At 46.1% G+C, this 12,602-nt stretch overlaps 1 protein-coding gene across 5 annotated transcripts in view; it reads right to left on the reverse strand.

Annotated features, from left to right (window-relative positions):
- Positions 1-12,602, reverse strand: part of MYH7B (myosin heavy chain 7B) — an 86,576-nt gene that overhangs the window by 17,827 nt on the left and 56,147 nt on the right. For all 5 annotated transcript variants that reach the window (XM_074212087.1, XM_074212084.1, XM_074212085.1 and 2 more), the window contains 12 exons: positions 10,774-10,872; positions 8,876-8,979; positions 8,355-8,493; positions 8,077-8,195; positions 7,166-7,315; positions 5,458-5,628; positions 3,583-3,762; positions 3,151-3,289; positions 2,975-3,051; positions 2,329-2,416; positions 1,972-2,089; positions 322-445 (listed from right to left, as the gene is read on the reverse strand). In XM_074212087.1, coding sequence (XP_074068188.1) covers positions 322-445; positions 1,972-2,089; positions 2,329-2,416; positions 2,975-3,051; positions 3,151-3,289; positions 3,583-3,762; positions 5,458-5,628; positions 7,166-7,315; positions 8,077-8,195; positions 8,355-8,493; positions 8,876-8,979; positions 10,774-10,872 — 1,508 coding nt within the window. The remainder of the gene's footprint in view (positions 1-321; positions 446-1,971; positions 2,090-2,328; positions 2,417-2,974; positions 3,052-3,150; positions 3,290-3,582; positions 3,763-5,457; positions 5,629-7,165; positions 7,316-8,076; positions 8,196-8,354; positions 8,494-8,875; positions 8,980-10,773; positions 10,873-12,602) is intronic.

The raw sequence follows: 12,602 nt of genomic DNA on the forward strand, positions 1-12,602 counted from the left end.
CCAGTGTGAGCCCCTAACCGTATGACATCATGTAACCTCCTTGGGATCTCAGTTTCAACATGTATACCATGAGGGGGTTAGGCTAGATGACCTCTGTGGTTCCTTCTAGTTTAGAACTATGATCTTATGAACCTGTGTGGCTGGTAACCTCAGAGTGACCTTGATCTTGGTGAAACCCCCTCAGCATCACCTCTCACCTCAATGGGGCCTCTGATTCTTTTGAACCACTCCTAAACTCAGTGTTTGACCCCCCCAACTTCAATGCAATGCCAACCTCAGAGTGACCTTGACTCCTGATGACAATGTGACATCCCCTCTCACCTTGGTGTGACCAAACTTGTACTGTGTGTGGTCAATGTCCAGTGAGCCAAGGAGTTTCTCAGTGGCTTTCCTGCTGTCCACGAAGGTATCATCTGGAACAGCGCTGGGATTCAAGACACGATACCTGGGGGGAGGTTGAGAATGAGGGGGTGGTAGGAAGATCCAGCAAGAAGGGTTACATGGAGAAGGGGTCAGGGATCAGAGACCAGAGGCCAAGGGGAAGAACCATGTGTGGCCCAGAGTTAGGACTTAAACTAGAAGAGGTCAAGGAAGGGGTAGGGGGAATGGCAGCAGAGGGACACTGAGTCATGTGAAAAAAATTGTTTTGTATCTTGATTTTAGAACCTGGTTCTGCAAAAAGCTTTTTTTAAAAAAAGTTAAGGGGCTGCTAGGTGGTGTAGTGGATAGAGCACTGGCCCTGAAGTCAGGAGGACCTGAGTTCAAATCCAGCCTCAAACAATAATTACTAAATTGGGTGACCTTGAGCAAGTCACTAAGCCCCATTGCCTTGCCAAAAAACAAGTTAATTCTTTTGATTGAGAATGGATGATCAGACATCGTCATTATGTTGGTTGGTTTAGCTATATTGATTTTTTTTTCTTTTTATTATTTTTTTTGTTTCCAGGGATGGTTTTACTGATGGGGGGAAAAGGATATATTTAGAAAAGTTAACTCCTTTGGACTATACCTAGCATCTGATTCATCTTTGTGATACCCAATCATAATTGATTTTAGATCTGGAAGAGTCTTTTAGAAATCATTGAGCCTAACCCTTTCATTTTACAGATAAGGTAATTGTGTCACAGAGAAGTTTAGTGATTTGTCCTGTTACACAACTAGTAAGTATCAGGATAAGATTTGAACCCAGGTCTTCCTGATTCAGACTCCATTTCCCTATGCACCATCCAGTATGATGTTGCTTCTTAGTTCCTCCAGTCAAGCTTCCTCCTGTTTAGATATACTAGCCTCTTAAATGACTTGCCTACCCCCAGTCTTTCCCCCTAGTCCATCTTGCATTCACAGCCAGTTTGTCCCTTCCTATAAGGTACAGCTCTGAACACCTCTCTTCTCTAGCTCAAAACCTCCTCTGGTTCCCAATACCACTAGAGAACAAAATTCCAAACTCCTCATCTGAGCATTCAAGGCCTTCTATGATCTCATCCCAACCTCCTTTGCATCACTTTCTCAATTCTCCCTAATGCATATCCTCTGTTACAAACAGGCTAGGTTTCTCCAAACATTTGATTCCCAACCGTAGCCCAAGTTTTAGTCTTGGCTCATACATTTCCCCCGCCCCCCCCCGACTCATACATTCCCCCTGAAATGCCCTTTTTTGCCTCCTCTTGATAATCTGTTCATCCTATAAGATCCATCTACCCATCTTTCTCCAAGCTGTCATTCATTCTTCTAAGTTCTCATGGATCTGATTGACCATCTCATCTGGCCCAAAGCATGCAAAATCTTGTCAGATTTATCTTTTCACATGCATTTTGTGGATTTTGTTTTCCCAACAAGATCCTTGAACTTCACAAGAGCAGAGCATGCTGGACATGCAGCTTTGTCTCTATGTGGCATCTTAGTACCTAGACAGATTTAGAAGAGAACCTATAGCATTGTCACGTTGTCATAGGGAGCAGGGGAGTCACTGACCGCTGTCGGAAATCCATGTAAAGCAGGCGGTTGGGGAAACCCTGGCGGCAGATGCGGATTCCCTCTAGAACCCCATTGCAGCGAAGCTGATGTAGCACCAAGAAGGCATCCATGACTCCTGGAATGGGGTTCATGGGGTAGAGATCAATGGAGACTGGATCTCGATTCAACCTCCAGAAAACCCATCAAAGATAAGTGAAAACAGGTAGAGTTCTCTGAGGTTGTATGCAATATATCAGGGATGGGAAGGAATGATGATAGCAGGTAAGGTCTCCCCCCCCCCCCATGTTTTTCTACCTAATACCCTCCTGGATACCAAACTCTCCCAGATCCTCAGGTGCGTAGTCAAATGCCTACCTGGAGTCTTGGTCTCATTAGGGACGATGCATCGGACAAAGTGTGGCTGGGTGGCCCGTAAATTGGTCATCAGTTTATTGAGGTTTTCCTGGACAGGAGAGGAGGCAGTAGGTAGGGAATAAAATAACAGGGAGCCCCTGAAGTCCCCTCTAAATTGATTGCCATTCTCACCTCCCCATATTTTGGGTCATGTTCTATACTCCTGGTTTAAGGGTTCCTTGTGTCTGATTTGTGACTTTCTCATCTCTTGCAGAGTTTCCCCAACCTTCCATATTCTTCAGCTTTCCCTATGTCTCCATGAGTCTCTCTTACTTCCAGAGATGCTCTCCCCACCCCACTCCATGCCTGAACTGGCCTGCTTCTTAGTTCATGAGATTTAGAATAGAAAAGGACTTAGAGATGATATAGTCCAATGCCTGCCTCATTTTACAGGTGAGACAAGTCCCAAACCCAAGCCTCATCTACCACCAGCCTAATCCCCGAGGTTTGGGGCTGGGAAACTGTATAGACTTGTTGTGATGTTCACGTAGAGAAGAATTAAACATCACTGCAAGTCTTAACAGCTGCCCACCCAGAGAGGTGGGGGACTGGCTGAGAAAAGGGGTCAGTGCCCAAGGGAACAGGGAAGGCATCATGGCCCCCTCACCTTGTGCACTTGGGACACCGTCTGAAACGATGCCGCCTTCTTCCGCTTTTCCTTCACTCCCGATTTGGGGCCCTCAGCTGGTAGAAACAAGGACATGGGTCACATGGAAGGGGCAACTCCCAAAGGCACCCCCACCCCAGGTACCCCCCCACTCTAGGCTTTATGGAGGGACTGACTTGAAGCTGTGGTGGAGGCTGAGTAGCTCTCATAGAGGGAAGCCAACAATTTGTTCTGGGATTTCTGGAAAACAGGAACGACGGTCTCATTCAGTGGGTCCTTGTTCTTCTCCAGCCATCCAACGATGCTATAGGGTACCTGATGTGAGAAAGGACCAGGAGTAGAGGCCATTCAGACTTTCAATTCGGTATGCAATTTTTAAGCACCTCCCATGTACCTGAATCTGTGGTTGGTGATAAAGATACAAATGGCAAAAACAAAATAGCTCCAGTCCTCAAGGAGCTTCTATTCTATTGGATGGAAGGTTGAGACAAGAGTAAAGAATTTGTATAGGGTTAGGGTTCAAAGCTCAGAGCTAGGATTCAGGTTAAGGTTAGGGAAGGCTAAAGAAGGTTGGGAACCAGGAGTCAGGAGTCAGGATTGGTGCCTACCACACCAGCGTAGTGCACAATCTCAAAGTGTGCTTCGTATTTGCGCTTCTTGTCTGGCCGTGGCTTCTGGAAATTGGGTGATTTCCCAGCATGGTTGTCATAGAGCTTGGCCCGGAAGCTCACATCAGAGGCCTTGGGGAACATGCACTCCTCCTCCAGGATGGAGAGGATGCCCATCGGCTGCAGGGTCAGAGCAGGAGGCAGGTCAATGGGCACACATACATACAATATTCTGGGTCACCCGACACCCTTCCCTCCTCAGCACCTTCCTCACTCTCCTGTCTTTTCATACCTTACTCTGCTTCAAACACCCAACAGGCTAACAACATGGCCAACCTGCTATTCCTTGGGTGGCATTCCATTTCCTGACTCCTGAAGACATAGTAATCACCCCTAGACCTGGATACTCACTCTTCTTGCCTCCCACACCTGGCCTCCATAAGACTCAGCTCCAGCCTCACCTGTGGCAGTAGGTCTTTTCCAGCCTCCCCCATGCTGGTCCTTTCTTTCTGAGATTACCTTCCATTTATGTTTTATAAATCGGGGTGGGGGGAAGGAAGATAGAGACAGAGGAGGAGAGAAGAAGGGAGAGAGAGACAGATATATATATATATATATATATATATATATATATATATACACACACACACAGAGAAAGAGAAAGACAGGAGAGAGAAAAGACAGAGAGACAGAGACAAAGATAGAGACAGAGATTAAAAAAACAGAGATGAGAGAAAGAGACAGAGACAGAGACAAAAAAGAGAGAGACAAAGTCAGAGAGAGGAAGGAGACAGAGAAAAACAAGATAAAGATAAAGAGAGACAGAGACAGACAGACTGAAAGGTAGAGAAAGAGAGAAAGAAAGGAGACAGAGATAGAAAGAGAGGAGAGAGATAGATTCAAATTATTTACATGTTGTCTACCACATTAGACTGTGAGCTTCTTGAAGGCAGTGATTATGATTTGCCTTTCTTTGTATATTCTTAAATGATGATTCTCTCTCTGGGTCTCTCTGGGTCTCTCTGGGTCTCTCTGTGTCTCTGTCTCTGTCTCTCTCTGTCTCTCTGTGGCTCTGTGACTCCCTTTCTATTTCTCTCTCTCTATGTCCTTTTGACTGTCTCTCTTACATACACAAACACTCTCTGTCTCTCTCTTTCTCTTTCTCTCTCCTTCCTCTCTCTGTCTCTGTGGGTACCCACATACCCACATACACTTATGAAGTAATTATAAGAGCCCTGAATCCAGAGGTTATTAGTTCATTATATAACCCCAAGCAAGTTTCTAAATTTCTCCAGGCCTCACGTTCCTCATTTGTATAATGGGGTTATTAATAGAATCATTTTTGAAAATCAAATGAGCAGACACACCAGAATTGGATACCATAACCTAATAATTTTATCTCCAGAATGCCTATCCTTGCCCTCCTGATTGGTGAGGAGCCATATATAGCAAGCCTGGTTAAGCCTCATTGAATTTACTCCTTGACTATCTCTTTGCCTACTGTGTTACTGCCCCAGTAAGAGACCAGGTTTCAAACCAAACCAAACCAGGTCCCCTCCCTGGCTTCTGCTTCCAAGTCTCAAAGACAGCTATCATGTATTAGAGGGAACCCTGAGCCAACTTCAGTCTGAAAGACCTGGGATTAAGCCCTTCCTCTGGCCTACATAGGCTAGGGTGTCCCTGGACAAGCCATTTCACCTCTTAATGCCAACTGATAAAACTGTAGGACTGGTGCCACTGGTGGATGGAGTATCTTCCCTGGAAATTCCTGACATGGAGGAAGTCACCTATCAGGACCACCAGATATTCACTACAAGGCCCTAGCATTCTCATAACCTTTCCAACCCCTTGCCTTCTTGAAACCTCAGAACACACCTTCTCAATGAGGTCGATGCAGGGCTGTAGGTCAAGGCCAAAGTCAATAAACACCCACTCGATGCCCTCCCTTCGATATTCCTCCTGCTCCAACACGAACATGTGCTGATTAAAGAATTGTTGGAGCTTCTCATTGGTGAAATTGATGCACAACTGTTCGAAGGAGTTGAACTGTAGGCAGGACATAGGACAAATATGTAGTAAAAGCTCCCTCCCAATGGGCAAGCAATGGAGAGAGCAAGTCCTGAATTCAAATTCAGTCTCAGACACCTACTAGCTGTATGACCTTGGGCAAGTCACTGGACCTCTGTTTGCTTAGATTAAATGTATAACAATTGGTTCTCTGGCAAGGATGGGACTGTACTTTAAAGTTTTCATCTTCAATATTAACAGCTTTGATATGGAGAGATTATATGGTGTGGAGGAAAGGGAATTGACTTCAGAATCAGAAAGTTCAAGTCTATTGTCAATGCCCCAGCATATATTTTAGCATAAGTTCTCATCAGCATGGCATTTCTTTTCTTTTTTTCTTTTTTTTTTTAGTTTTTGCAAGGCAATGGGGTTAAGTGACTTGCCCAAGACCACACAGCTAGGTAATTATTAAGTGTCTGAGATCGGATTTGAACTCAGGTACTCCTGACTCCAAGGCCAGTGCTCTATCCACTGTGCAACCTAGCCACCCCAGCATGGCATTTCTTACTGGGTTCCTGTACTGATGAAATTACAGGTCCAGTTTTTAGAAAAAATTATTTGTACCCATGTAGCATTCTAGGGTTATGAAATATTTTCCTCCTTGGTATTCAAAGTTGCTGTGTGAGTTCTTAGGAGGTGAGTTTGCCCCCAAAAAGGAGAGATCAGAGAAGACTTCTTGAAGATGTCATTGAGTCAGGCATTAGGGAAGGGGAGAAATTCAACAGTGAAAGGTGAAGGGAGGGGTCCCTGATCTAATCTTTTTGTTGTTTAGTTGTTTTTTTCAGTCATGTCTCTTTGAGCCCCCATTACCATTTCTTGGGAAAACTACTTTACCATTTCCTTTACCAGTTTATTTTACAGATGAGGAAACTGAGGCAAATAAGGTTAAGTGATTTGCCCAGGATCACAAAGTTAATATATGTATGAGGCCAGATTTGAACTCACAAAGATGAATTTTCCTGACTCCAGGCCTGGCACTCTATGCACTGTGACAACCTAATCAATTCTGTTCCAATAAAGTCAACTCTCATTTCTATGTGAATGGTTGCCAAGGCAGCTAGCTCGTTCAGTAGGTCAGTAGACAGACCCTTGGACCTGAAGTCAGGACAATCTGAGTTCAAATCCAGACTCAGATACTTATTAGCTATGTGACCCTAGGTAAACTTCTATTTGCCTCAGCTTCCTCATCTATAAAATGGGGTTAATCATAGCCCTCCCTCACAGTGTGATAGTAAGGATGAAATGAGATAATGTTCGAAAAACATTTAGCTCCCAGTAAACACATTAAAAATATTTATTCCCTTCCTTTCCTAGGAAGAAATTACTTTATAGACATGGGTGGGGAGAGAGTTGAAGACCTGAGGAGTCATAATAACACTATGCTGGAGTCCCTTCATGGAGGGGTCATCCATTACGTGTAAGTCCCCCCCCCCCAAGAAGCTGAAGAACCTATAGAACTAATGGGTCATGAATGGGGACAAGCCTACGTCCTGCTGCCCCCCACAGCCTGTCCCACCTCAAAGATCTCAAAGCCAGCGATGTCCAGAACCCCGATGAAGAACTGCCGGGCCAGCTTTGTGTCCAGGGTTCGGTTAATACGCATGACCAGCCATCTGAAGAGGCGGTCGTATGTAGCTTTAGCCAGAGCGCCCACGGCAAACACCACCTGCGGGAGCGCCGGGGCCGGGCTGGGGTTAGGGACGGTCCTCAGGTAGGCCCCGCCCTCCTGGGAGACCCCGCCCCATCTCAGGTAGGCCCCACCCTCCTGGGAGACCCCGCCCCGTCTCAGGTAGGCCCCGCCCTCCTGGGAGACCCCGCCCCATCTCAGGTAGGCCCCACCCTCCTGGGAGACCCCGCCCCATCTCAGGTAGGCCCCACCCTCCTGGGAGACCCCGCCCCGTCTCAGGTAGGCCCCGCCCTCCTGGGAGACCCCGCCCCGTCTCAGGTAGGCCCCGCCCTCCTGGGAGACCCCGCCCCGTCTCAGGTAGGCTCCGCCTCCGCCTCGCCTCAGTCAGGAGCCGCCCCCACTTCTTTGTCCCTGTCATCCGCCCCCCCCACTTCTGGCTCCCTCTTCTGCTCCCCTCTATCCTTCTTTTTCCTTTCTCTGCTCCCTCTTACGTTTTCCTTTGTCCCCGTCACTTTCTTTTCTCTATACCCTCCCTCATCTCTTCCTCTCTTCTATCACCTGTACTTCTGTCCCTCCTCCCGCTCCCCTGTCCTCCCAAACCTGCTTCTGTCTCTCGACCTGTGCCCGTGACCTCTCTCCGACTCCCGTCACCCCCTTCTCTGCCCCCCACAGGCTCCTCTCTGCTCCATACCTGCTCCTGTCTCCTCTCACTTTTTCTGTTCCTCCTCATTTTCCTTCTCTAACCCGTCCCACTATTCCTCCGTTCCCTCCTCCCCTCTGCTCCCCCTTATTCCACTCACCTGCTCCACACTCTGTCCCTTGGTTACATACTCATTCCCCACTTTGACTCGGGGGTGCAGCAGCCCCTTTAGGAGGTCCCCACTGCTGATTCCCATCAAGTAGGCAGCCTTATCTGCACCTTGGGGGAGAATCGGGAGAGGTGCATGAGTCTAGAAGGATGTGGACAATGGAGGTAATACCTGGTAGGACCGGGGGCACTGTCCCCAAACAGCCCAGAGGGATCAGTGACTACTGGGTGGGGCAGGGTCCAGGTTCCAGGTCTGGGTTGGGGTCTCACTTTCAGTGCCATCGGCCTCTGCCTGCTCCTCCCGCTGTTTCTGTTTGAATTTCATGTTGCCAAAGTGCATCAGGGCTCCCACTACTTTGTAGCAGGCACACTTTTCATCTACGCTGAAGCCCAGGATGTCCATGGCGTGCTGGGCAGGAGGGTTGGAAAAAACAGAGTGTAAATGTCCTGAGCCCCACCAAACAGTTGCCCCTTTCCTTCTAAGCCTTCCATATATCTCCCCTCTCTCACCTAATAGCCTGAGCCCTTCCAAAACATCTCCCTTTGTTTGTCACTCCCCTTTCACCTAGGTCCATCCTCATGCCCAAGCATCCCAATGATCTCTCTGTTCTTCCATACCCCAAGCTCCCTGGGTGCTCCCTTTGCCTTTCCAGTATCCTGCCTCCCCTTACATTTCCCTCAGACTTCCCACAATATCCAGTGTATGTCCAGTGTGCCCCCCTGCCCCTCTAACATCTGAGCTTCCTGATGGTCTTCCTCTGCCCCTCCCATGCCAGAGGTTCCCCACATACATCAGTGGCAATCAGCTCCTGCCCATCATCCATATTGTCCACAGTGGTGACACCCTGGCTGCAGAAGTGGTAGTCATAGGGGTTCAGAGAGAGCAGCAGCATATCTGAGGATACAAAGAGAAACTTCAGGCCTGGCACAGACAGTTTTCTCCCTGGCAGGGCATAGTTTGGCTTGAACCAACACCAGAGAGGAGGATGCTCAAACCATCAGTCAGCCCCTATCCAGGAAGCTGTCAAGGACTCTAGCCAGGGCTCCCTGAGGCCATCTGGGGACCCCAGTAGCTCCTCCAAGGCTTGCCTTCATCGTGCCTTCTAGGGACTCTGGGATCCAGGCCACCCATTTCTTCTTTTCTAGTTGATAACCCCAAGCTTCTCTTTGCCTTGGTTCTTGCAATACTGGGCAGACCCTGTGGCTCCTCCCTTCTTGTTCCCATAGTGCCCAAATGATCCTGGCAGTTTCATATTCAGATCTACACTGACTTGAAGGTAAACTATGGCTTGGGAAGCAATGAACCTATTCTAAGCATCTCCAAAATCAGGCAGTCAAGGTTCTCCTCAAATCACTGGTCCTAATAATAATCTAATTTCTCTAGCATTTAAGATCAGCATGGTGCCTTCCGAACAAATGTCTATTGTATAGCCCCATTTTACAGATGTGCAACTGAAGTTCAGAGAGGTTAAGCAACCTGCCTGTGGTCACACAGAATTTGAGCACAAGTGGAATTCCAAGTTGCTTTCTCTCTGTTCCTTCCTTCCTTCTGAAAGCCCAAGCTAGTGGAATGAGGGCTGGCCTTGAAGACAGGATGCAGCTTCAAAGCCCGCCTCAGATATTTGCTGGCTGTGACTTAAACCTAATCATTTCCCTTCTCTATCACATGCAGTGATTACTTGTAACCCTAAATGATTAACAGAAGCTAGCTGCAGCTCTTTTTTTTTGGCCTTGGAACCAGCCCTGGCTTCTGTTATTGGAGGGGAAGTCACCCGTTTCCTCTCTCCCAGCAAGCCCTTTGAGGATGAGAAAAAGGAGCCAAGAGATGTTAGATGAGGTACCACTGAGAGTCCTTCTACCTCACAGCACTGTGCAGTGGGAATTAAGATCACACGGGCATCTCTCTCAACCTCAGTTTACTCAAAAAGATAAAGGTGTACCCATATAGCCTCCCTCAAAAAGGGACAGTGAGAGAGAAGAGCTTTGTAAATGGAAAGCCCTAAATGAATATGAGTTACTTTGACTAGTTGTGTGACTTTGGGAGAGCCTGCTGCTAACTCTGGACCCTTATGATTAAAGTTCCTCTCTCTCAGACACTCCACTTTCTCATCTATGAGTTGAGAGTAATAAGCCTTTATCTCATTCTCTCCTCCTGTAGGAATCCACTCTGAAACCTTTAAGTATTGGAGAAATGTGACATTATCATCATTATTATTATTCATGATAATTCTCCATTGATATCTCAGAGGAAACCAGGCTGGGAGTCTGGAGGCCAAAATCTTTGAAGTTTTAGGCCTTTCCTTGACAGATGCTGAACCCTTACCCAGAGATTACTGATCTTCAGATGAGGGGTCCCTGTTGAGTCCTCTCATTTCCATAATGCCCTGTCTTCAACTCCTACCTGTCCTTCTAACCCAGTATCCAGGGGACTGCTGGAGCCAACTCTAATCCACTTAAGAAAGGATTGTTAAAATTTTCAGTGTGAGTGGTTGTATCTCAGAAACAGGCAAACACTTCAGATTAGGACTTCAAAAATTGTTAATTCTCTAGTGATGACAGACAAATGTTATAAATGAAGATTAAATTTAAAAGTTAATCCTGCAAACATTTTTTTAAAAAAATCATCATTAAACATTCACCATTTTAAGTTGCTTACAAGCCCCCTTTCCCCCATCCCTAACTCCCTTACCCTGAAGCTCTGGCTTCTTCCCTGACAGGATCTGGTAGTAGATATGATAGCCTCGCTCCCCAGGTAGTTGGAAGATCACTCGGGATTTCTCCAAGAGGTCTGAATGGGAGGCAGGAGGGGAGGAAGAGTTAGGTAAGATTCAAGAAGAGAACAAACTAGTCCCCTGCTCAGGGGTAGGAAGCTGCTTTGGAGAGTAGTTGGGCATCCCTCTGCTGATGTAGGAGGGTCCTGGGGAGTGTGTCAGAGAGGACCTGGCTGTAGGTGAGTGAATGAATGAATGAATGAATGTCAATCTACCCTGATTCAAATCTGCCGCAATATTACCTATGTATTGGCATATATGTGTTTGTGTATCTATGCAACTGTCATTGCGTCCATGTGTGAGGCTATCTGCATCTAAGGAAATGATGTATATGGTACAGGGAATGAACACTGTTTCTCAAGTCAGGGAACCTATCTCTGATAGCTTATTACCTATGTGACTTTGTATAAATCACTTAACCTACCTGTGCCTTAGTTTCCCCATTTGTAAAACAGAGGAGTTGAATTAGGCAAGTCACTATGATCCCTTCTAATTCTAATTCGATGACTCTATGCATGTTATACTTTGTCTATATAGTCATATGTGTATTTTTTGTGTCAGTAAATATCTAAGTGGCAGAGAGAAGCAGGATTATGTTGCGTATGTGTGTGTGTGTGAGAGAGAGAGAGAGAGATGGAAAGCCAAAGGATCATTCACTCAATAAACATTTCCTCTGGGCCTGAATATGTGAGGTATACAAAGATTTGTACCAAAGTCACACAGATACTAGATGCTGAGAGCAGTCACAAATAGGAAGCAGGACTGGGAGCATGGACAGTCAAGAAAAATCAACAGCATGAACAATGGGGAGAACAAATATGGTCTGGAGTGTTGTTCAGTCATGTCTGACTCCCTGTGACCCAACTGAAGTTTCCTTGGCAGAGACACTGAAGTAGTTTGCCAATTCCTTCTCCAGATAATTTTACAGATGAGGAAACTGAGGCCACCTGGGTTAAATGTCTTGTTCAGGGTTACACAGCTAGATTTCAGTTCAGGTCTTCCTGACTCCAGTTCTGGAGCTCTATCCACTGTACTAACCAGCTGCTGCAGAGCTGGAGCAGAAGGTTGGTTAGCAAGGCTGATGATGGGGAGACCAATTAGGAAGATACAATAATCCAGGCAAGAAGTAAGACCTAGGGGTGGCTAGGTGGCACAGTGAATAGAGCACTGGTCCTGGAGTCAGAAGTACCTGAGTTCAAATCCGGCCTCAGACACTTAATAATTACCTAGCCATGTGGCCTTGCGCAAGCCACTTAACCCCATTGCCTTGCAAAAACCCCTTAAAAAAATTAAAAAAAAAGAAAGAAATGAGACTTAAATTGGGGAGGAAGTGGCAGGAAGGGGAAAGATGAGGGAAATACTTTTTTTTAAATAAAATCCTAAGTCTTTGGAAAGACTTGCATGAACTGATGTGCAGTGAAGTGAGCAGAACCAAAGGAACATTGTACAAATTAACAGCAACATTGGGTGATGATCAATTATGATGGACTTGTTCATTTCAGCAGCACAATAATCAAAGACAATTCTAAAAGATTTGTGAGGGAAAATACCATCCATTTCCAGAGAAATAACTGTGGAGTTTAAATTCAGACCAAATCTTACTATCTTCAGTTTTTTAAAGTTGACTTATATATTGTGTTTTTTTCCTCTCTAATGATTTTTCCTGTTTTGATTTGATTCTTATTTCACAATATGATTAATATGGATTTATATTTAACATGTATAACCTCTATTAGATTGCTTTCTC

Source organism: Macrotis lagotis, chromosome 1 (genome assembly GCF_037893015.1).
Source record: "Macrotis lagotis isolate mMagLag1 chromosome 1, bilby.v1.9.chrom.fasta, whole genome shotgun sequence".
NCBI lineage: Eukaryota > Metazoa > Chordata > Mammalia > Peramelemorphia > Peramelidae > Macrotis > Macrotis lagotis.